The sequence below is a fragment of the Aphidius gifuensis genome, linkage group LG5 (genome assembly GCF_014905175.1).
Source record: "Aphidius gifuensis isolate YNYX2018 linkage group LG5, ASM1490517v1, whole genome shotgun sequence".
Taxonomy (NCBI): Eukaryota; Metazoa; Arthropoda; class Insecta; order Hymenoptera; family Braconidae; genus Aphidius; species Aphidius gifuensis.
Window position 1 is genome coordinate 19,615,921 of NC_057792.1, and position 25,732 is coordinate 19,641,652.

General features: G+C 24.1%; 3 protein-coding genes across 4 annotated transcripts in view; all 3 read right to left on the reverse strand.

The window, feature by feature from the left end:
• LOC122858311 overlaps positions 1-8,775 on the reverse strand; it is a 78,554-nt gene extending 69,779 nt beyond the window's left edge. Inside the window, exon 1 of the mRNA XM_044161125.1 lies at positions 8,308-8,775. The gene's annotated coding sequence lies outside the window, so the exon portion shown is untranslated. The remainder of the gene's footprint in view (positions 1-8,307) is intronic.
• Positions 8,776-19,404: 10,629 nt separating this feature from the next.
• On the reverse strand, positions 19,405-22,923 carry LOC122858312 (chitooligosaccharidolytic beta-N-acetylglucosaminidase). The gene is made up of 8 exons (XM_044161127.1): positions 22,656-22,923; positions 21,956-22,024; positions 21,506-21,692; positions 21,179-21,416; positions 20,785-21,109; positions 20,391-20,718; positions 19,911-20,306; positions 19,405-19,839 (listed from the first exon to the last, which is right to left on the reverse strand). The coding sequence occupies exons 2-8, from the start codon at positions 22,015-22,017 to the stop codon at positions 19,591-19,593; spliced, it is 1,785 nt and encodes a 594-aa protein (XP_044017062.1). The 5' UTR covers positions 22,018-22,024; positions 22,656-22,923; the 3' UTR covers positions 19,405-19,590.
• A 1,053-nt stretch (positions 22,924-23,976) lies between these two features.
• On the reverse strand, positions 23,977-25,448 carry LOC122858313 (homeobox protein otx5-B-like). Of its 2 annotated transcripts, none has more exons than XM_044161129.1 (4): positions 25,087-25,448; positions 24,785-24,919; positions 24,411-24,718; positions 23,977-24,258 (listed from the first exon to the last, which is right to left on the reverse strand). In XM_044161129.1, exons 1-4 carry the CDS (start codon positions 25,162-25,164, stop codon positions 23,979-23,981), a joined length of 801 nt encoding a protein of 266 aa, XP_044017064.1. In that variant the 5' UTR covers positions 25,165-25,448; the 3' UTR covers positions 23,977-23,978. The 2 variants fall into 2 exon arrangements, with proteins under 2 accessions (XP_044017064.1, XP_044017063.1); XM_044161128.1 differs by having other exon boundaries at positions 25,081-25,448.
• Positions 25,449-25,732: the final 284 nt, after the last annotated feature.

Consider the following 25,732-nt stretch of genomic DNA (forward strand, 5'->3'; position numbering starts at 1 on the left):
AAAAAACTGTAAAACTAAAAGAAATAAAAATAAAAAAATGGACGTTTTTCAAATAAAACAATAGTTTTTAAAGTTGATGAAAATAAGCATTTTTTTTTGTGTTTTTTTTTTGTATTTTATAATTTATATGTGAAATGAAAATAGACAAAAAGACAAAAATAAAAAATTAAAATAGAGATATTGGATTTTGAAAATGATATATACGTTTGATTTGACCCAATGGATTTTTCAAAAATTTTAAAACGATTAATCATCGACAGGTACTATCGATTAACGAGTATAGTAGCGTCAAGGGGTGGCACCCGGTGACCCATAAATATGCTATATCATACCGTATATAATCCGTATCGGTTTGAAAGTAAAATACAAACGAATTTTGTTATATCTCTGTGGACGAGATTGGAAAGAGGATTTTTTTTTTAAATTTTATTTTCATGAAAAACAGTCGTCAAGAGCTCCTGAAATCACCTTTTAAAAAATTCATAGCTGACAAAAACTAGTAAATACCAATACATCCACTCTTCACACTATTTATTATTATTATTTTTTTTTTTTATTATCTATATTTCTTGTTATCAACACGTTGACGATAAAAGTGGAAAAAAAAAAATTTCCAAGTTATAAAAATGTCAAATTTGCAATTTATCAAAAAAACAAAAATTAAAATACATAATTAAAAGTCATGTAATGAAGTTTGAAGTTGAAGTTTTAATAAAGTAAAGTTGACAGTTTATGTGCTTTACTTTGATATAGAAAAATTAAAAAATTTTCGTGGTATTTTAATTTAGAATAAATAAGTTTTTTTTTTTTTTAATTTTTTATTTGAAGTAAAAAATTATTAATGGAAAAGATGAAAAAAATATTAAGAAATAATGAAAATATGTGTATAGTAAATTCAATTATGTTTTGTGATTGTACCACGTTTCTCATAATTGGATTGTTTGAAGAAATTTACTTTATTCTTATTTATTTTATACTGCACTCTCATCTCTGCATACAGAAATTTTTGAGTAAATATATAAGTTGTGAAATTTAAACGAAAAATATAAAACATGACATTATTTTTTAGTTATTAAATACAAAAACACCTTGAAGAAAAATATTTCAAGTTTTAGTATAAATAAAAAAAAATTTAAAATATAAATATTTATTAATAAATAAATATTACTCTATAAAAAAATTGAAATATTTTTATTAAATATAAAAATAATGAAATTTTTTACTTTAAAAAATAAAGAATGAATAAAAAAAATTTATCTTTGATAAAATTCAATAAATAAAAGATTAATAAAATGTGAATTTTTAAATTTTTTATTTACCAACAAATTTATAGGAAAATTCACAAATTTTTTTGTCACATAGCTACGGTATTATTTACGGATAGACGAAGAACCCAATGAAAAAAATTAAGTACTGTATCTGCACCCCCCTCGCCCTTAAATTGCATAAAAAAATTCCCAATACAAGTCTCACTTTTCACTCACTTTATGAAATCCTTGAATAAAAACTAAATATATTTTACAATAATACACATGACAATAATAAAAATAAATAAATAAATAACAACATCCATAAAATTACATAAAATACATACATTAATGTATGAATTTTAATAGTAAATAAATAATACAAAATAAAAAACAAACAAAGTATCAAAAAAAATATTAAAAAAGGCACAAGTCATAAATGAAAATACTTGAGTTGTAACTTGAGCTGCATACACCTGATGCAATACTGAAATATCAATTCAATTTTATTGATACATACGACTTCCTGACTCATAAAAAATAATTCATGAAATTTTATTTTCTTATGCATATAATATAAATTTCAACATTTGCCTCAATCATAACAAAAATCATTATTCTCCAATAATAAAATGAGGATATAAAAATTTTACGAGTATAAAATACAAAAGAATATAAATTACATTATTAAACATTTTTTAAAATTTTTGATATGATGAATAACTCTAAAGCAGAAGAAAATAAATATATTTACACAAAAATATATCCTTTTATTTATTGAAAAAAAAAGTAAATAAATAAACAATATTTGAAGAGTATAAAAAGGATGTTTATATATCAAGAATAAAGTGTTTAAATAAATGTTGAGTATATGTCGAGTAATTTGTAGAAAATGATATGTTTGATTAGTCTCAATATTTACTTTATCTACTTCATCTTTGTAAAAAAAAAAAGTGACAATGGTGAATAGTGGGAGATAAAATAAGAGTATGAGTAAGATGAGATGAAAGAGGGTGGTGGTTCTGTGCTTGATTCAATCTGGCCGCCAGCCAAAATACCAAAATGTTAACAGGATGAATGAATGAGAAGGAGAATATACAGGGTTAAATAACCAAGTGAGAAAGAGACAAAACAAAAAAGTGAAAAAAAAAATAATGAAAAGAATGGCACACATAGCATATAGATTCAACGAATGGCCATTGTTCGATATCTGTGCTAAAAAACCACGAATTTAATCGCTCGAATTGACCGTGAAAAATATGGTACATTTTTTTTTTTTTTTTTCCACCGTTATCACACACACACATACACGTTTTTTATTTTTCTGTGGTTGCGAATTGGATGGAATAAAAATCATACTGATAGAAAAAAATATACTATATTTTATCTCGACAATGATAAGTCTGTTATTTTCATAGAATAAATAAATATACATATAAACAGAATTAAAAAAAAAAAAAGCTCTTAAGATCTATGATTTTATTTACCAACTAAAAATATGATTATTTTATAAAATATATCATATTTTTTTATTTTTGTTTGTTTTCAAATGTAAAATAAAACAAGTGAAATAAAAAAAATTTAAAAAAAAAACCATTATTCTCAAAAAAACTATACGATAATTTTTTCTCTATTTTTTATTATCGGATAATATATGTATTTGTGCATCCTTTTGGCGATACTCATTTGACTTAATGTGTTTTTTATTCAATGACTATAAATATATAGATAAAAAGCCAAAAAAAAAAAAATAAACAAATCATGAAGATATAAATGAGAAAAAAAAAAAACATATATAGAAATGTTTTGTTGGTTGGATAGAGTTTGTGAAAGAGAAATAAAGCTAAAAGCGTGTCACACAAAAGCTTCAGGCAATGTGGCTGTGATCCAACTTTGCAATCAAGGAAGGGTCGTATCTTTGTGCACATGGGGTTGGTAGTAGTTTTGCTCACTCATGAGAAACACGATTGAGTAAAAGGTTGCATCAGACAAGAGAGAATATCTAAAGTGTGACTTTTGGCTAACCTCATCTTTATCATCGGAAATTATTTGATTTCAATAATTTACATTCAAGTCATTATAAAGTAATATTAAACTGTTATTTTTAATTATATTACATTAAATTAATAATGAGCTTTTTTTATGGTCAAAAATTTTATTTAAAAAAAATTTATATCAATTGAGAAAAATAACAATACATAATTTACTTTATCATTAAAAGACATTAATAATTTAAAATTTTTTTTTTTAATTATTAATTTTTTAGTTGATTAAGAATAAAATTTTTATATTTTTAATAATTTATTTATTATTGATTTAATGACAGCTTGAATATAGATTTTAAGTTTAAATAATTTACAAACTACCACAATTTTATAAAAAAAATTAATGTCAACATGAATATGCATATACATTTAAAGTATAAATGTATATTAGTTGAATTAAATTACCAATAGCGTGTATTAATCCATTTATTTATATAAAATATTAACGACGAAATGGCTTAAAATAACAATGACAAATTGATAATCCATTGAGATTTAGTAATTAATATAACGAAAAAAAAAAAAAAAAATCATGAAATAATTAAAAAAAATTACTGTCATGAATTTATTACTACTACAGTATATGTGGTTTTATGAATCACATGGATATGTGTAATTTTAAAAACAATTTATAATTCAAGTTGTGTGTTGAAGTTTATTTTTCATGAGTCAATAATATGATGATTAACATATGACTAAGTACATGATATTTTCTGTAGACATAACAATATTTAATCATGTCCAAAATAAATATCAAGATAATAAACAAAACTTTTGAAATTAAAACTCAACTGTGGTGAATTTATCATTTGTTAATTATCACATGAAAATTATCATGTCAATTTTCAAAACAAATATATAATGTCATATTGTAAATTAATAATTTGCATTATTATTTTACTATATTATTTTGTAAACTTTGAAAATTTGTATGCTGAAGTAATCAAGCTTCATGTAATTTGTTTATATATGTTATATAAAAAGTTTTTGACACATCAATTCAACAGCTTTCATGAAAAAATAAAAAAATTATAAAGTTATAATTTAAAAAAATAAATAAAAATTTATACAAGTTGGAAAATAATGATAGTGTTGATGTAATAAAAATAAATACACTTTGAAATAATATAATCATCATAAAGCTTGAACAAATTTAAAAAAATATTTAAATAAGAAAAAATGAGAATTTGTTTGATATAAAAATGTGGATAAAAAAAATTGGCATATTTCCAGATATAACTAAAGATTTACCGAATCTCATATACAAATTATAATTTCGCACTACTGTTCTAGATATATTCACATCCCAATGCATTAAGTTTCAGCATATTAATCTTCTCTTGTCTAGCCATTATGTTTTCATTCATCCATTTGCCATAATAACTTATGGCATTACTTTATATTTACTGTTATTTAATTTAAAATGGAAAACAAAGAAACACGTGAGAACGAAACAATCGTAGAAAAACAAAATAAAAAAAAGAACAACTCGAAGAAATTTGTTTAAATTAATATAATAAAAATAAAAAAACTTAAAATTTTGTATTTTAAAAAATGCTGAATGTAGATTTAGATGCTTCTCTTTTTATATTTTATAGATATATGTATAAAAATAAAAGAAAAAAAAAAAAAGATGTTGCCTTCCGGCTAACGATATAAAAGAGTTTTAAAAAACCAAAGTTAAGACCCGAAAAATAGATAAACATTCCATAGAAATACTTGAGACTTTATGAGAAAATTTTTTTTATAGCTTTGATATTTTATATACAAAAAATTTTTGGTATCTGGTTGAAAAAAAAATGATTGGCAATCATATTGTATTTCAGTTGTATCATTAGTGATGATCCACATGACCCAGTGTTTTTTAATTATAGAAAAAAAAAAAAGGTTTCAATAATGTCACTTGAAAAGTGAACAACGAAAAAACTTGATGAGCTTGCTGTATTATTATATTTTTAATTGAAAAAAATTTTCCAACTAGTAGTTACTGTTTCTCACGTAAATCATTATCTTCAAATATTTGTAAATTCACTGGAGAATCAACTAGTATTGCCACTTGACTTGCAAACACTCGATCGACAATAGAAAGTCAATATCCGAGTTGCCACAATCAGTTAGTACTTGAAAAAAATCAGACAAGAACAACAATAAAGGCAAATCAAAAACTACAGGAAAAAAAATTTAATAAAAGTAGGAAAAATAAAATACTATCAACAATAACAAGTTGTAAGTATACTTAAAATAAAATACAAGATAAGAAATAAATTGAAGATATTCGTAAAAACAAGAGCAGTATATATGTATAAGAAAAAAAAAAAAAATAGTCGTCTCAAGGGGATCACTGACAGGAAAAAAAAAAATAATAATAATATAATAATAAAACTCTACTGAGTGTAAACTTAATTTAAAAGTCAAGTCAAATGTTTGTAAAATATAAATAAAAGTAAGCAAGCAAAAAATGTTTAAAGTTGGAGGTGGCACTTGTGGGGACGTAGAAAAATAAAAAATTTAGGTTGAGGGGAGATAATTTCTTAGTTTTTATTACTTACAATAGAACAAACGAGCCAAAAGCAACCGAAAAAAAAATATATATAGATGAATGAAGAAAAAATGGCAATGAAAAGCACTCAAGTATGAAAAAAAAAAAATATACGAAAGTAAAAAGGCTCAACGAATCCCATCAGACATCATGTGACGGTGGTCTTTTACTGTGCTCATGGGGATAAACAAAAACGATACAGAAAAAAGTTTTCAAAAAAAATGAAAAATACCAAAGAAAAAAAAAAAAAGTAAATATTTAAAATTGAGAAATTAGAAAAAACGTAACGAAAACAATAAATTATTATCTCCAATGAAAAATAACAAAATAAAAAAAACAAAAAGAAACAATTTAAAAAATTAGACAATTAATTACAAATGATTTTTGTTTTACTAATTGGAAAAATAAGAAAAAAAGGAAGAAAAAAAAAAATGAGTGTTACATTTCTAAAGAGTTTTTTGAATTGACAACTGGCGCCGTCTAGTGTTAATTCCCCTAATCTTGATGAATTTTCTGCACGAGTTAACTTAAAGCTCAAAATAAATGGCAATAGCGCCACGACATTAAACTGAAAAACTCTTTTTCTACGTTACGATCATTGTCTCAAGTATTTTCTCGTTTATTTTATTTAAAAATTTTTTTTTTTAATTCTTATTCTTTTTTTTGTTGATAGTATACTCGTATAAATGACACTCGTGGTAAACGTTACCAGTTTTGGCGACAAGAAGTAGCAAGTAATAAATCCCAGTAGCGAATGACTTGAACCCTCTCTGTAAACGTTTTGGTCTAGTTGTTTTCTCTATGTTTGAGATGAAAATAGAGTGAGTAAGACAAAACACACAATGAAAGCTACTCGGGTGATGGAGTAAATGAGAAAGAATACTAAAATGAGAATAGAAGATAGAGAGGGTTAACCTTCCACGACGACGATTACGACTACGACGACGACGAAATATTACCTTGTTTCCAGGAAGAAGGATATCCCCGAATAATTTTGTGACATACGAGTTCACTGTTCACCATGGGAGTTTCCGTTACTAGGTTGATATCATTTGTTGGTATTGTATATGTGTAAACATACAACTATTATCCTGGTGAATGTCCCGTGGACACACCCGTCGGACAGCCAACTCAACCATAACAAATTTCAAATTATAAAAATTTATCATTTTTTTATATTTATTATTCTTCTTATTTATTATATATTTTTTCTTCAAGTCTTGACAACTTGATTAATGTTTTTTAAAGACATAGAGAGTAAAACAATATTGTTTTTTCATTTTTAAATAAATTTTTTAAAAATAATTCAAGACTATACGGGTAATGTAGAATATATTATTTGAAAAAATATTGATTTGAAAAAAGTGTAGCCATAAATTAATTATCTTTATATTAATGAGGTCTGACTAAATATTGAGTGACACTTTGATTTACATATACGATCTATTTTATGAATATCTTTATTCTTTATGGATAAATTTTATTATGATTAATATTACATTTATAGATTATTAAACTTTTTCATTTGATTAGAAATAAATAAAGAAAAACAAACTAAAGATTAATAGATAAAGAAAGAGATGATAAAATAACTTAATGTTAATTTATATAAATAATTCATCTCAATTTATATTCATTATTGAACATCAAATAAAAAACAAATAAATTCGTAAAATTCAACAACTGCCAATTCAATAAAAAGACTCTTGCAATTCAAAATACTAAGTATTTTTTTTTGTTTCTTTAATTTTAATATAAATTCATTTGGATTATAAATTTTTTAATTGAATTTTAATGTACTGGTTTGTAAAAATTTTTGATACAATGTAATAAGTTTTGGTAAATGGAAAAGCTTTTTTAGTATTTACATAACTTGTCAAATGATTTTTTCAACACTGTCATAACTTGATTATACATATAATTAACAAAATTACTACATCACAAATGTAACATACCAAGTGTACCGTGATAAATTAATTATCTTCTCTACTTGAGTGTTCTAATCTCTCTCCTTCTATTTCAATATTTATATATAAATTATAATTCAAGTCATGAAAGAAAATAGTAAAATTGATTGTATAAAATTAAATTAAAATAAGACGAAAAAATAATATTGTTAAGACAATAAAGTGGTTTATTTCTAGATTTAGATGATAAATTAAATTTCTACCATCTCACGTTTTAAAATATATACACACATTTGTATATTTTGATAAATTAGAACAACAATTTTAATCTCACCAATGCTATAAAAATTCATAAAATTCGTCACATCTTATTATAATTATATCAACATTGTTATATAAGTTTATAATTATTATTACCCCTTCTCTTGAATTGAACACTATGGCATTGCTATCTCAATTATAAATTCATTTTCAAATACACTTTCGTAAAACTTTCATCATTTCAACAGGCATAATTTATTTTAATATTATTATGCTTTATTAATTTATCAACTAATTAATAAACATACCTTATAATTGTCAAAAAAATTGTTAAATGAATAACCATTAATTTTTTTTTTATGTTTGAAATTTTATTTAGAACACGTCAATAGTCTTTCACAAAAAAAAAAAAAAATAAAAAATTTAATTTAATCACTGACACTTGGATCTCCAGTCAACAATTTCACAATGTAATTTATCGAAATAAAATTTGATGAATAACCCAAAAAATATTTTACATCCATCATATTTTTTTTTTTTAAATTAAAATAAATTAAAATAATTTTAATAAAAAAAAAAAAAAATGAATAAACAAAAAAAAAAAAACTTTAATAACTCAAATTAATTTAAATTTTTATAGAGTATTTATTATAATATTCCTGGTTTAAAATTATCATAATTTAAAAATATGTATATGGCACAAACTGAATGAGCTTTTTTTTTTTTAGGGAAAATCAACTCGAGAGACTTTGCGCGCCGAGATACGGGCGGTGACTGAAAACCTTTGGATTTTCAACTTGCAACGAACTCTCTGGTATTTTATCCTCCTCCCTCCTCCCACCCTCCCTGAACCTCCTGACAAACCATTCTGATAAACTCAAACAAGTAAACTACAAACTTACACATCATTTAAATATTTCATTAGTATTATAAAAATTCTAAATAAATTTTTAAAAATAAAAAAAATAAAAAAGTAAAATTAAAAAATTAATAATTCAATCAGCAATGTATTGAAATAATATTTAAGTGTATAGTTTTAATATATTTTATTTGGTCTGTCAAACTATTAAATTTCAATTGAATAACGTCAACAAGTAAACTGGAATATTTTATTTACTGAATGACAGAATGTCTGACTCTACGTGTACCTCTACTACTGAGGCATACATATAAATGTAAAAAATTCAAACGAAAATTTATTCAAAAATTCAAAAAGCATCGTGAATATATATATAGAGTTTGCTTGTAAATTTTGTAGACTGAATTTGATTTTACACTGGTTTAAATTTTGATACCAGACTTGGTACCAAAAATTTTCCATGTGTCAAAACTAATGCAGGTTAATGCAGTCACTAGAACAGTGAGATCAGTAAAGTACAAATTATTCTATAAAATAACTTGCACTAATATATATACAAATTTATATAAATTTGTATATAAATTTACCATTTAATACATTATTTTATTTACTTTTTGGATAATTTTTGTTCATTGAAATTTTCAATTTTATATAGTTTGTTAATTGTATACTCGTTTTATTGTGAATAGTTTGTAAACGTTAATACAAAATAAGCATCATTTTGAATAATATATGTCGGTTAATTATTTTAGAAAATTTGTATGTTCTGTAAATGAAGTTTGTCCTTATCAAAAAAGTTACATTCAATTACAGGGTATATCAAACTACGTCACTTTTAACTACCTTGAATTGTACTTCAAACTTTTATACTTAAAATTTAATAACGATAAATTTTTTAAACAAAAAAAAAATTATATACTTTGAAAAAAAATTAAGTTTTTTTTTAAATAATTCAAATATAATCCCAAAATTTAATCAATTTGAATTTTTTTTCTATTTTGTAACTTGGAATTTTATTTACTCGTGCGTATTAAATTGTCATTTTTTTGTATGCGATATATACAACTTATTTTACTATTTATTAACTTTGTTTTTTCTCGCTGAATTCCACTATTAACATTTTTTTTATTTTGAATAAAAATATGTACAAAAAAAAAAAACCATTTTCATAATAATAAATCACTGTCCGAATCCACTCCAATGTGGCTAATTTCCAACTCACTCTGTTACCTATTTTTTATCATTGAACTTAACCAGAAAATTCATCTTTTTAAAATGAAAATATAACGAAAAAAAAAAATACTAAAAAATCATACTCATAACGACGATGAAAATAAAAAAAAATAAAAAATGAAAATAAAGTTTGTTATAGACAGGAAACTTGACGGGTTGTTTTTTTTTCCTTTTTGTTTATTTCAAAAGAAATGTCACTTATCATTTGTAACGTGAAACGACATTTCAGTGGTCAAACACGTTGAAGTGAGTTTTCAATATAAAAAAAAAAGTAAAAATATATAAATAAACACAATAGAAATTGTATTTTAACGAACAAATGAGATAAAAAAAAATAAAAAAAAAATATGCAACAAAAAGTCAAGTACTGTCTATAAGAGTTATGTATAGAAAAACTTTGAGAGGTATGAGCTAGTACAAAGAGGTCACCACTAGAAGATGGACCCTAAAAGTAAAAAGTCGACAAAGCTAGTGATCTGAGCCCAGCCCAATTGAATGTGATCCCACAAGCGTTTTCCAATTGGGAACAACTTTAAATCAGTTTTTTTTTTTAAATTTTTTTTTTCCTTAGCTACATGCATTGTTCTATTATAAAAAAAAAAAATTTATAAATAATACACTGTGCACAGCCCATAATAATTATTCCATTAAAATACTATAATTTTTTTAATGATAATAATAACTTCAACAACATTATTCACATACTTTCTCATCATCAAAAGTTGAACATGGTATTTTATTGAATTACAGTGAAGAATTTATTATGGATAATATAAAAGTTAAAAATAATTATATAATAACTAAATAATTATATAGCTTGCTGGGTATGAAAAAAAAATGAATTTATTTCTGGCATCCCTTCAGATAGTTATAATTTCCGAGTTTACGAATCTATATTTTTTTTTTAACGATGAAATAAAACTCAAGTTTTTATATTTAGGTTTATTTAATCCAATCAAAAAATGGAAAATTTTTTTTATGTAAAAAAATTAATTAATATTATACATTTGAGAAAACGTAAGTTTAAACCATATTAAAATTTTAGATAAAATATTTTTTAACAAAATAATTTGGTCATCTAAAAATAAAATAGATCTAAAAAATTTCTAAACTTACCCAGTTGATGATGAAAATTTCAGATTGATGTTGTCAGCGCTTGCCCGATTAAAATACCGGAACAATAATTAAAAATACATTTATAATACTAAATTTTATTATTTAATTTTATATATAAATAAAAAAACAATAAAAGTTGAATTATAAAAGAATGATTGCTTGTCAAACTTAACAAAAGAAAATGTGAGAAAAAAAAAAATTATTATTTCAAGATTCAAGAAGCCGACATACGATCAACGTCTGAATTTTTATATCTTCTATTTATTTTTCTTGAAATAAATTTTCATTTGGATTGATGTGATGGTTAGATTAATAAAATGAATATATTTATAAAATTAATCTATAAATAAATAGTGTTCAATATGTTCCAAGTCCATGATGAATCATTTAATATAAATCTAGAATTTATATATAAGTTGATCGTTAAATTTATTCGAAGCTTTTTTTCTGCTAATCAAATTTTAATATATAGGTATAGATCGATACAATATATCAATGGTTTATTTTACACAATAGTTTAGCTTGGATAAGATGCAAATTAATGTCAACTAATACAAGATGTTTTTATAAGAAAAATTATTTTATATACTTAAATATTGAACCACCTCAAAACTTATATCAAACTCTAATAAAATATTGTATTTTTTCTATTTCTGACAACGTGTTATTTTCATTTGAAATATTTTGTAATATTTTTATTTTGTATTCCGAGTACAAGGCTGTACATATACCTTTATAGATTGTCACTTTTCTATCATCCATTGAATTTCTTATGCACTTAAATTCAAAGTGCATCTTTGGTTCAAATCGAAGTTGCCGTAGGGCAAATGTGGAGTTCATGACACACACCCATATATAAAAAAAAATCACACACAGACTCAAGCAAACTTGGAAAAAAAGTCAAGGGAAATAAAAAAAAAAAATATATATAAAAAAAAAGAGAACCTCAAAAAGGAAAAATCAAGAGAGTGGGATAAAGCTCGGATTTTCGCTTCGAAGAAAAGGCACACTACCAATAACTAAAAAAAAAAAATAAAAGTCATTGGGCTCACTCTATTCGGGAAGCTTTGGCATTCGCCTTTTTCCACCACACATATCTTCATTTTCTATTATATTTTTTTTTCTTTCTTCTGATTTTTCATCTCACTTGTAATCCTTTTTTTTTCCTTTCTTTACTTGGTCCACTCTTTTTTTTTTTTTTTTTTTTTCCAGGATATATATAAGTGTGTATATAAATTTCTTGCTTTTGGTCTCTTCTGTCGTCTCTTCTTACTCACTTCCAACTCGTACGTGTGTAGCATTTTTAGATAAAAATACAGATCTTTATCCTTATTCAACCCTAAAATGCACCTTTCATTGTTGGACATAGAACAACGTGTCTAAACTAATTTCTACGTTATCTTGAATCTTGCTATTCTGTATTTTAATTTATATATAATATTTATAATGTAATTATTCATTAATATCAAAGTATTATATTAATTATAGAATTTAATTTTAATTATTTGTTTTTTAGATTTTATATTTTGCACTGACTTCTAGATCGTTTGTTTAAAAATAACGAACCAAGATCAAATTTGTTGAAAAATATATTTCCAAACTCAAGGATTGTGACTCTATAATTATATTACTAAAATTATTTTTATTTTTTTCTGATTTATTTGGTTGAAATAAAATTTTTAAATTTATAGTGATAAAGTTTTCACCGATTGTTGAGGTTTATCATGAAAATTAAAAATTGATAAACATCTGGATTTGTTTGTGCCGAATGTCCAAAAATTTTTAAAACTTTTGAATCAACATATTTACTGTAAAAAATAGTAGACATTTTCTGTCAACTGAAACTTGTTTATGAGCAATATTCACTGAACAACTTTTAACCCAAAAATATACAACTTTTTACTCAATTGAAATTTATAATCAAAAAACAAAATAAAAATAATAATAAAGTAAACAAAAACAATTTTTTTTTATTTTTTTGTTTTTGAAATAAACAATTTTTTTGATTTTTAAAAAATGATAAAAAAAAAAACTTGAAACACTTAATAAATATTTTGATAGTCTTTGTTATTTATTATTTTTTTTAGCACGTATTAATATCTAATTAATATAAAATTTGATTATAATTTTTTTTCTCTTTTTTTTCATCAAATAAATAGTGTGTTTACCAAAGTTGTCTCGGCCAATTCAAGTGTTAATACCAGCAAGTCCTGACGATAAAATATTTTCTTAGTCATTGACATTGACCAAAAATTTTTCCAATTTCTCCATGTATTGTAGTTTATCGATCACCGGTTAATAAAAACCTTTCCACAAAAAAAAAAAAAAAAAAAACAGGCGTATAAAAAAAAATATATAACATTCAATAAATTACATTTGATTTTTTCATTTCGTCAATAGTTATTAATCATTTTCTTTACGACAATTAACTTGTTTACTATAATAATTTTTCCAAGCTATAATTTTTCTTTTGTTATTTGTATTTTTTATATTTTGAAAGCTGATAAATAGTCTGGGTACAGACACAAAGATTATACGAGCAGATATTTGGTACAGTCAGTGACAGACAACACGCTTTCCAACTGATGAATATTCATGTTTTCAAAATGGTTAAGTATCCCAAACTACATGGCATACAGAATACATGATACACTTTACTAAACTTTTATTTTTTTTTTTTATTTTTGAGCTTTTTACTTTTGTGTACAGTAAATACTTGACAAATTATATTTCATGAATATTAAAAATAATTGTCAATTTTCTTGCTGATTAAGACTTTTTTTTTTTTTTATATAAAATGATGATACTCATCAAAGTCAAGTAAACATAAAAAATAAAATAGTCAAAAGCTACACTTGATTTTTATTTTTTATTATATTTTTTAACATGGTATTTTTAAATGTAATATCTAGGTTAATTTTAGACTGATCACACATTTGCAATTCCAATGAAAATAGATAGTTGAGTGTTTGGAGTTTTATAAAATCGATAATGCCATGGTTAAACACTTGAAATTTAATGACAACGTCAAAAATCTATTTTAAAAACAAATGTATTTTTCTATAATTTATTTTATCACTCTAATTTATTCTTACTTTGATGAATATAATTTTTTTCAAACTAATAAACAAGTATTGATATATAATCATCGTTTTTTATTGATTGACATGTAAAAGACATATCATATATGATAAAGAATTTTTAATCAGTGTCATGATATACTAAAAATCACAATATAAAAAATATAAAATAAAAAAATCCGTGATACAATTGATGGCATGCGTTGGATGTTTCGTGGATTCATAAAAGAAATGGTTGACTACGTGCTTGAATAAATATCGATCGACGATGAAGACACAACCAGAGTTGGACAAAATTCCACACGAGTATAACTCGGAATGTGTAATTAAAAATTCCTCAAAGTTGAATGAAAAAAAAAAAAAAATACTTGGAATAATAATACAAAAAGGAAAAAAAACAATTTCAATTGTTCGTGATCTAGCAGCATGTGCTACTACATATTTTTTCTTTCCGTTGCTCTTTTTCTTTAAAAAAAAAAATAGAATACATAAATAAAAAAAAACTCGTGGATCTCCATTATCATACATCATTTTTTTACAAGCCTGACAATTACAAACTGCCTCAAGTTAAAAAATATAAAATAGAAAATAATTGAGTAATTGATTAAATTTAAACTAAAGAAAAATAAATTTAAATATAAATTATCAAGAATCAATTAATTCAATAATAAATGTCGAATATAATTTTGAATAGAATGAATACGAGAAATTTCAACAATCGGATTACTTGATGGTGTAATCCGAATTTAGGATAGCAGGTGTAGTGAATTTGATCCTTTCGATTTTATCAAAATAGATAAATAGAATTTGCTGGTTAATTTAGAATAGGCCAAAGGGTATATATAAAATGTATAGATGAGACATGAGAGTAATGTGGGTTTGTTGTTAAAGAAGAGGGAGAGATAGAATTGCTGAAGCAGCAAAACGATGCTTTTCACAAATGCAAGTTGTGAAAAAGGGTAGTGCATTAAGAATGTCAAATGCATATACTCATACTTCACACTTCATTTTAAACAACGACAACATCTATTCGACCGAAACACAAAACTTTCAGTTAATTTATATTTCATATAATACTATTCAAAACAAAACTATTCAACCTTGTAAGTTAAACAGCTTGAGATGTTTTCCCACTTGATGATATATTTTATATTTGTATATAAATATATACCTGTATATATTGTTAGTAATTTAATGATTTAAAATATCATATAACATTAATTTATCATACTTAAAATACAATGTATCTCACTTGTATTTTGACATTAATCTTGATTTATTAATTTATACAAAAACACAATAACTAGTTTTACTAATTAAAAAATAAAATTAATAATACGATTAAATATGTTTTTTAATATTAAAAAAAAAAACAAGTTATATTGCAACACATAAATTGTTGGCGAATAAAAGCCATAAAATTCAAGCATTTATTTCAAGTTAACGATAAACTTTTTAGGGTACTTAAATTCAACAAATTACTCTATTATTTGCATAATTGTTGAGTCGATGTTATATGGTCAAATTTAAGTGGTATATTTTGAGTAATATTGAGATTGAAAGCTGTTGAGAATAAAATTAAGAGAGAGAAAATGAGGATTATAGTTGAAGGGTAGAGTTAATATTCTATCGGGAGTATTTTGTAAATTGCTGAGTATTAACATGGACCACCTCAGATCATTTACTTTGGTTGACCGAATTACCACACTCTCAACTTTGACAAGTAGCTCAAATGTGGTGCTGCTAATATGTTTAGACGTTTTTACTAAAACTTAATAATCTCAGCTCAGTCTTGCGCGCTCACTTGAGCATTACAATAAATTACAAACTGAATAAATGAAATAATAATAATAAATAATAAAAGAATAAAAATAAAATAGTTATATAAATTAAAAATATATCATTGATTTGGTTTAAATTTCATAGCGAATAATTGTGGAGGATTAAAAAAAAAAAAAAGAAGGAAAGAGGGTAAAATAATATGTCCATGTAGGTTAATTATCCGTCACACGATTTATATATGATAAATAAAATTTGAAATAGTCATGTTGACCTGTGGTTCATGTATACAAGTTTGTAAAATTCAGACAAAAATTATTTACCCCGCAAGGTAAATAAAGGTGTGCATTGCTATATGCAAAATTTAACTAGGAAAAAAAATAAAATAAAATTCATAGAAAAAAAAAAATAAATATACTATATTCTCTCGTAATCTATTACAAACAATGTAGACTGACAAAATTTAAATCAAAATAAAAATTCAAAATAATATTTGAATAATATAAATATTAAATTTTGAAAGTTTTAGGTCAAATATAATTTTTTAAAATATTAAAATTTCTACTTGATAAGTCTGTTGAATGAATAAATATTTTCTTGAATTTCAATCAGAACGTGTAAAAAATCTAATGATTTGAAAAAATGAAAAAAAATAGTTACAACAAAAAATTTTAGTGAATATATTCACCGGAGATTTTTGTGAGTTTTTTTTTTGCTATTTCAGGAAGAAGGAGGAAGGCATCTTTTCAAGCAAAAAGAAAAGCATTAAAATAAAAAAAAAAAAAATAAACAAGATGGACTCAGGGGTTAATGCACATTTCGTATTCCAATGCAACAATGTGGCAACATACCAATTAGCCGTTTTGCATGGTGACTCGTGTGTTGGCTGGTGTCGGGTTAACGTACCTTTATTTTATACATTTCATTGTGAATATAAACAAACGTCGTCGTAGAAAAAATTCTTATTTTTATAAAGAAAAAAATAATCCATGTGGATGCGTTGACATGAGTCTTGTTACATAAAAAAAATTACGAGAGTCATAAATAAATAATTAATTTTAATTGAAATAAAATACGTTAAATCTAAAGTCGCTTATATGTATAGAAAAATTTCCACTTGAATTTTTTTTTAAATTTTTTTCTACTTATTTCGTTATTAACGACGTGTCACTAATTTTAATAGAAATAATATTTTAACCTTATATAAACATAAATTCCAATATAAATAATTTTTTTTTTTTATTTTGACTTTTTACCCTCATTTCTTTTCAAATTCGATTCCGTTTAAATTAGATATTTTTCGACAGGATGTGTCTTCAAGGCTTCACAATATATATTTAAGCATTGTTTAACCAATGTGCTTGTTATCTCTCGAGTAAACTACAACAAAAAGATGAATACCGAACATTCAACTCTACTGTGATAATTTGACACTCAACATTTTCGACAAGTCATGTTCTATAAACTCATTGATATTTAAGTATTTTTTTTCAATTCAAAAATATATAATTAAATATATTTATAAATAAAATTTAACTGTAATTATAGTTCATGTTTTTTTATTTTGACTTTTTTTTTTTTTTTGCATATAAAATTTCGAGTTACATAATAGCATGTGTATAGCTTTTGTTGGTGTAAATAATGTTACATTATACTGACGTATAAAGTTTCCTTAATTATCTTTTTTTTTTCTTTTTTTTTGTTATTATTATTTTGGTTATTATTATTTTTATTTTTCATGATAATACATTTATAAATTTCTTTGATAATCATAGGGGCAGAAGAGACCAGAGGGTTATTTTCTCTATCACTAATGTATTCACTTATAAAAGCAAGAAGCTTGTTTTGTCAGTTGTCTTATTTTTATTTATTTTATTTATCTTTTTTTTTTTTACCCTATTTTATATATAATTTCTTCATGTTAATTCTACCGCATTATTCCACTCTTTAGCACAAATGAATAAGTACACACACACACACTTTTTTTTTTTTTTTCTATTAAAGATATAAATGAAAATAAAAATGTACATTTATTATTTAAAAAATTAATTTGATTTATAAAATTTTATGGTTTTAAAATAATTTTGAATTTTCTAAAATAAAGATCATATTTAGTTTATTTTTTTATTTTTTTTTTCCTTAAAAAATTGATATAGTTGTTATCAATTAAAAAATTTTTTGTTATTACGTTATAAATTTTAATGCTGAATAAAAATAAAATGTCAAGTGAATGGCTTCATTGCATCCAATGAGAAAAATAAAATGAGTCACGTTTATGTTTATGATTGAAAATAAAATTAAAATAAAAAATTTTTTTTTAAATTCTGAATGTTAACTTTAGAAATTTATTTTTCCCTTTATAAATTATAATTAATTTTCTTTTGTTATTAGTTTGGGAGAAGACATGGTTGAGCGATTAAAATTGAAATTAAAATTAAAACGACTGGATCAATGGAAAATTAAAATCCATCATATCTTGACATATTGCAATGAAAAGTATAATTAAATTTTATTTTGTCATAATAAATTCACCGTTTGCTAATTTACTAGTTTGATAAAGTCCAGACATATTATTTTTCCAAATATTTATAAAGAGTTTATTAATCAATTAAACCATAATTTAAAATTTTCAACTCAATAACATTTTAAATATATTGTATAAAACAGGGTCAAACTGATGAACAAGAAGATCCAGCCATTATCAGTGATAACTGTACCACCTGGAGATGATAACACTGACATCGATTGTGGGTAAATTCGAATGACAGTGAATGTCGGTAATAATTTTTATTTAAAAATTACTTTTGTTTATGAAAAATTATTATATTAATAAATTATAATAAATAATTGGATTTACTTTTAACATATTTCTATTGTTTGCATTTTGATGTTAAGTCAATTTATAATTATTTATTGTATTGATTTTATAATATTTGTCCACTTTTTCTCTTAATTCAATCACTATGGTGAATTAATAAAGACTACCATGCAATGAAGAAAAAAATAATATGAAGTCATAATGCTTTTTCCTAAATGTCTTATCAAACGAATATTTAGAAAAAATAATAGTGTTCTATCATTGAAATTTTGAAAACGTTGAATTCGATAATAAATTTGCTAAGCTTATCGATTGCGACCCATAGAATGAAATAGAATTTGAATGAGTTGTCAGAACGGTGCTCTCGTCGACCGAGGATTGCGGACTGACTTCAGTTGCCACCTATGGAAAAATAACGCAACGAAAGTAAACGAGGATTTTACTATTTTCTCCACTACAAATTTAGGGTTGAGCGATGTATTGATATTATTGAAAAAATAATAAAAATATCGATAGTTTTTGAATGGATTTTTTTTTTTTCGTCCACAATAATTACAGTTACCCAGTATTATTTCTTGACTGTTTATATCTCTTTACATGATTCAGGAATATGTGTTCATTTTTCAATTAATTGTGTTAAAATAATATTAATTATTTTAAATTTCATGAGATATTTTTTTATTAGATATTTTTTAATAAAAAAAAGTCAAAAACATTTTTTTGCATGTTGTGCACACCAAGCTGGTGTCATAGCATCAGCATGAATTCCATATTTTTCAAGACGTTCACGATGGGCTTGTAATCGTGGTTCAGCATCGCCAGTTGTCATTGTACTAGCTGGATTTGACCAAAGTCTTTCCCCAACAGCTGCTGCACGTGGCCATACACGTGAATCAAGTCCACCCTCATTGACATATTCACCCCACATACATACTTCACCACCAAGTACACCTTCCTAAAATTAAATAAATAATAAACTACTCTATCAAAGCTATAATCAAAAATAACAAAACAACAACAACTTACACTTTTTGGTATTCTATTTTGATATGCATCTCTCCAAGAATGATACTTAGTTACTCCCCAAAATCCATGATCCAAATACCAAGCATCTTTCGTTGATATTATTAATTTATATCCTTTATTTAAAAGTTCATTTGGAACTGTTGATGATGACTCAAGCCATGTTTGAATAACAAATCGTGATTTATTTAAATATTTATCAATGACATCGGGTAATGTTAAACCAGAGCTCCATATTATAACACTGTCATTATTTTTTTTTAAATCATCAATTATTCCTAATTGTTTACTATGAAACTCAGACCATAATTTAAAAAAATCATCAGTTGTTGTGCCCATCCCACGAGCTTTCATTTCTGTGACAATTTCTTCAGTTGAATTCCAACATGGTAAATAAACCTATCAACAAAATCAAAAAAACAAATTTTAATTTATACTTTTTGTTTATATTAATTTTCATTATTATATCCTATATCAAATTACTTCATCACCACCTAGATGTAGAATACTGTCGTTTCCCATAATTGATAGAACATCATTATATATATCTTTTAGAACATCAAATGTATTTTCATTGACTGGATTTAGTTGCCCACATGGTGGCTGTATACAATATTTTCTCCAGGGTTCTTTATCAACACAAACAGCAAGATTACCAAGACCTTCTGTGGGACCCCATTGCCATCCTGATCCAGCATGTGATGGTGTATCAATTTCAATAATTATTCTTACACCTCTGTGTTTTGCATGCAGCTTTATTTTTTCAATCTCTTCAGGGCTGTATGTCATTTCTTGTGAGTAAGCACCAAATCTAATCATTAAGAAAAATTATTTTTTATTTATATTATTACTATCATTGTATAAATATTATATTTACATGGACATTAATGGTTGACTTTGTAATTTTAATGGAAAACTTTGTGTATCAGTTGCATGCCAATGAAGTACATTCATTTTAGTTGATCCAAGACCATCAATTGTTCGTAATATTGCATCAACTGGTAGATAATTTCTTGCTGTATCAATGAGTAATCCACGATGTGTAAACATTGGTTTATCTTGTATTTTAGCATTATCAATAACTACTAATTCAATTAAATTATTTGAATTTATTGATGGTGCAAATAATTGTGATAATGTTTCTAATGCATGACGTGCACCATAAATTGTTTGTGAATTTATAAATATTCTTACTTTTGTATCTGAAATAAAATTTATCATTTTATAAATCTTATCAATTGATAAATGCATTTCATTTATCATTAATTTACCTTTTGTTGATATTTCTAGATTATAATCTTCTCGTGTATTCCAATTTAAATCATGACAATTATTTTCAACTTTTATATTTATTATTATTGAATAATTACCATTTTCACAATTTAATAATCCACAATTTTTTTTAATATTATTTTTAAAAATTTCTAGTATTTTATATAAATATGGCTTTATTGATAAATCAGATTTATCAATATTCGAATTTATTTTATCAATATTTATTGATATCAACTGTAAATAATTACAATCTTTTAATTATTTTTATTACATAATTATTTAAATTAAAATTTTCCATACAATTTATATTTTATTAAACTTACTTTTTTTCCAATGCTGAAAATACCAGTTGGTATTGGCCAAAGACCTCCAACAGATCCACAAACCAAACGACATGATTCCAGGGTTGTAAATTGTTCATTACTATTCAATTGTGTTGAATTATTAAATTTACTTGGAACATTTATTCGTTGACATTGTTCATCAAAACACTCGAATTTCCTTACAAAACTGTTGAATAAAATTATATAATTATTTTGATATATTATCTAGCAAATAAATCCAACTGATGAGATAATAATAAAAATAAATATAATTATACTGTTGATTCTGTAAATTACAAACTTCAAGGTCTTAATAATTATTTTTTTATTTTCATTGGACTCTGTTATTATTATGAATGGTATTTTTTTATACAACCGCAAAATTATATTTTTCTAACATTATTGTTTTGATTATATTATTACTATTATTTTTTTTAATTATAAACTCACCTGTTTTGATGACTTCTCGAAGCAGTTAACAGTAGAAAAAACCAAAAAATAGTAAACATCATTTTATATCTACATTAATTTAAAAAAAAACATAAAACAATTAAAAATATATATTATAGTAAAATAAAATTAAAGGGAGCTTTTTTCGTAGTAATTAAACTACAAGTATTGTTTGATGAATGAATGAATGAATAAAGATGAATTAATCAGCACGATTTTGAGAAAAGAAAAAAAATAAACAAAAAACTAATTGTCGGATTTCAGAATAGAGGAATCAAATTGATCTGGGAGTTTTATTAATTTCAATTGAACATGGAAATCAAAGTTCATCGTACCACAAACTTTAACCGCTTCACTGTGAAGCAAACACTATTGTCATTAAAATACATATATATAAAATATTTTATGTATATATAAATCTCCAGTGTGTAGAAAGGGTCATCCCCACTATTTGTATATAAACTTGGTCAACTCGCATTTACATTAGTACTCACTGATAAACTATAGAACGAATAATATATAAATGATAACACAATATCATTTACATATTTTTAAAAATAATAATACAAGTATATTCACTTGGTTATTTTATTTATTTTATTTGAAAAAAAATTTAAAACTAAATTATCTCTTTGTAAATTTTTATACAAATAATTCATACTCATTTATATTATATGTTGTTATTTATTTATCAGCTTACCTTAAATAATTTTACTAGTTTTATTTAAGAAAAAAAAAGCATAGTTTAAATTAATTAATAACTATTTGTTTAGTTTTTTATAAAATTAATTTTTTTTTTTTAATTTCATTATGTGTATAAATTGAAGAATAATTAAATTAGTTTTCTAATGATAATTATTGTTAACTATATTTTTTAATTTGCAGTTCAGCAAGTTGAATTTATAAAATAAAATTTAAACTGGCTTAGCGAACAGTCGACCTTGCCGGTCTCGACTCTCGCGAGAACTGAACTTGAAGGTTCCATGAGTAACTCGTAACCCCTTGCATGGTTTTTTTTTTTTTTTTATTATTATTTTTATCACTAATCTTTGTATTACCCTTCTTCGACTCCCGACATTCACCAACTTTTTTTTTTTAATAGTTACCCAGTGTGTGGTTGAACCGGTTGGTTTTTCCTTTTTTTTTATTTTTACTTTTATATTTTCGTAGTTTATTTTTATTATTTTAAAACTCTGTGGGAGAAATGACACTGAACAATACTAAATTTCATTATTTAAAATTTCGATATATAAAGAAATTCGAATTTCGAAAGAAAAAAAAAGTAAAAAAATATTATCGTAATGTTATATTTCATTTGATTAAAAATATCAATCGATTAAAAAAATATCAATCGATCAGTAAACAAAAAGAAAGTCAATTTTCAATTATCTGATTTGAGACAGCGTATTTCATGTGAGACCTTGAATTATTTAATCGTTGTTTTATTTCTTTAAATTTTATTTTTAAAACAATGCGATAAAAGTATTTCTGCCAATATTTTATAGACAAACGATTTTGTTAATTTAAAAAATAGTTATTTAAAAAAAACAATAGTTTTACTCAGGAATATTTTTAAAATTTGAATTTTATAAATTTTCATTGACACTGCATCAACTGCTAATTTAGTCAATTATTATCTCGTAAATAATGAGCTCGTATCATCTTCACACTTTATACGTCAAATTATCAACTTTCAGAATCATTCAAACTGCCTCAAGTCCTCTTTTTTCGATTAACTAATATAGAAATGACAAAAAAAAAAAAAATTCCTTCTTATTAATTGTTATTATTTATTTTCGTTTTTTTTCTACCAATTCTATTAAATTGTGATATATGTTTACGAGATTATGATTTTTTTTTTTTTTTTGATATTTACATGAGCATTAAATTTGAAAGATAAATCTTCAATAATTAATATAATTTTATAATCAATAAATAATAAAATAATATGAATAAAAAATCAAAATATATATATTATGTTATAAAATAAAAAAAAGAGAATACAAATTAAATTAATTGGCGATTAGTTATTTCTGTTTCCATTGAGAGTAACATCTAGAGGTTCATCCATATTTTTTGGACTTAAATCATGACGTGAATCATTTGGAATATGATGATACATATGTGGTATTTGCGGATGACGAGTTGGTTGTGGTGTTTTTATTGTTAAATCCATTTCAGATTCTTGAGGTCTATCATGAGCTCCAAGTTCAACATCAACACTTGACGGACTTGAACTTCTTGAGGGTGATCCACATCCACATTTAACACGTTCTGGTGATTTTTCACAAATCATTGGATATCTAAATCAATTATTTACTTAATTATCATCAAAATAAATATTAAAAAATTTAATTTTATACCTAATTTATAAATTTATTTGTCAATTACGTATATTTTTTTGTATTAAAATTATTAGAACTATATCTTTTTTTTCAATTTTTATACAACTTACCCATGAGGTGAAAAAATTCTGTAATCTCTGCAAGCATTTTGAGCAGAATTATCTGATACATTATCTGGTGATTCTGTTGATAATTGTGCTGGTGAAAGACCAGTTGTTGATGATGGTGGTGGTGGTGGTTGCTGTTGTGGTACTGGTGGTGGCGATGAATCTGATCTTTCGGTACCACTACCTGGTGGTGGTCTTAATAAAAGTGGTGCTGTATTACCAAGACCAAGACAACGCATTCTCCATGCATCTTGAAGTAATTGTAAACGTGCTTGTTTACGCCACTTTGCACGACGATTTTGAAACCATACCTATTATAATTTTAATTATTAAGTTTCCGATACTTTTTTTGTTATTTTGTAATTTTTTTATTATACCTGAACACGAGCTTCTGATAGAGAAATTCTCAATGCAACTTCTTCACGAAGAAATACATCGGGATAATGAGTTTTTTGAAATAATGATTCAAGTTCTTGAAGTTGTTGGGGTGTAAATGTCGTACGATTTCGTCTCTGCGTCCATGTAAATTAATTTACAAAAAAATATTAAAATTAATTGATTGAAATATTAACACTTTAATAGAAAAAAAAAATTATTTTTCACTTAATTATATGTTGTATTTTTTTGTTGTGAGGAATTAAGGGTAGATTAAAAAATTAAAATAGAAACCTACACTGACCTGACGACGTCGACCGAACATGTACTCGGTAAGAAGATCGGCCTGTGGTCCCAATGGTGATAAATAAGGTCCAGCCATTTAAAACTTTATTTTAAAAATCACTCACGAATATAACTTGGTAAATAAAATTAATTCAAAAAATTAATAACATTTAAATCCAAATGAATCTTGCAATATTAATTTGCTCGTTTTTTTTTTTTGTTATCTTTTTTAAAAACACTTGCTTTTGTATTATTTTAATAACAATGTAATTATTTTTTAAAACTTTATTAAAATATTATTTTATTTTTATTAAATATATATTTCACTTGATTCCATCATTAGTTTATATGATTTTTAAAACTCTGTATCATGTCGGTCAGAGAGTTGACGAGTGACTGAACGAAATATGCAACCCTTAGTTTGTTAGCACAGCAACCCTCTTGTTGAGAAAGGGATGTTTAAAAATTGCGCATGATCTCATTGGCTGATGGTAAAATTGGGGCGTTTCTTTATAAAATACACACCCTTAAATATAAACTGCATAACGAAGGAGATAAAGATGAAGAATATTATATGTGATATACCACGAGAAAAAAATTAAATAAAATTTAGGCTAAAGGATTGGATCAACCACCGCGATCATCATCATTATCATCATCATAAT

Coding starts and splice junctions, on each gene's coding strand:
- LOC122858313 (XM_044161128.1), bottom strand. CDS start 25,164: ATGGCTGGACCTTATTTATCACCATTGGGACCACAGGCCGATCTTCTT. Junction 24,920..25,080: donor GTCGACGTCGTCAGGTCAGT/GTAGGTTTCTAT, acceptor ACATGGACGCAG/AGACGAAATCGTACGACATT. Junction 24,259..24,410: donor AGAATTTTTTCACCTCATGG/GTAAGTTGTATA, acceptor TAATTGATTTAG/ATATCCAATGATTTGTGAAA.
- LOC122858312 (XM_044161127.1), bottom strand. CDS start 22,017: ATGATGTTTACTATTTTTTGGTTTTTTCTACTGTTAACTGCTTCGAGA. Junction 21,693..21,955: donor TCGAGAAGTCATCAAAACAG/GTGAGTTTATAA, acceptor TTTATTCAACAG/TTTTGTAAGGAAATTCGAGT. Junction 21,110..21,178: donor TCTAGAAATATCAACAAAAG/GTAAATTAATGA, acceptor ATTTTATTTCAG/ATACAAAAGTAAGAATATTT.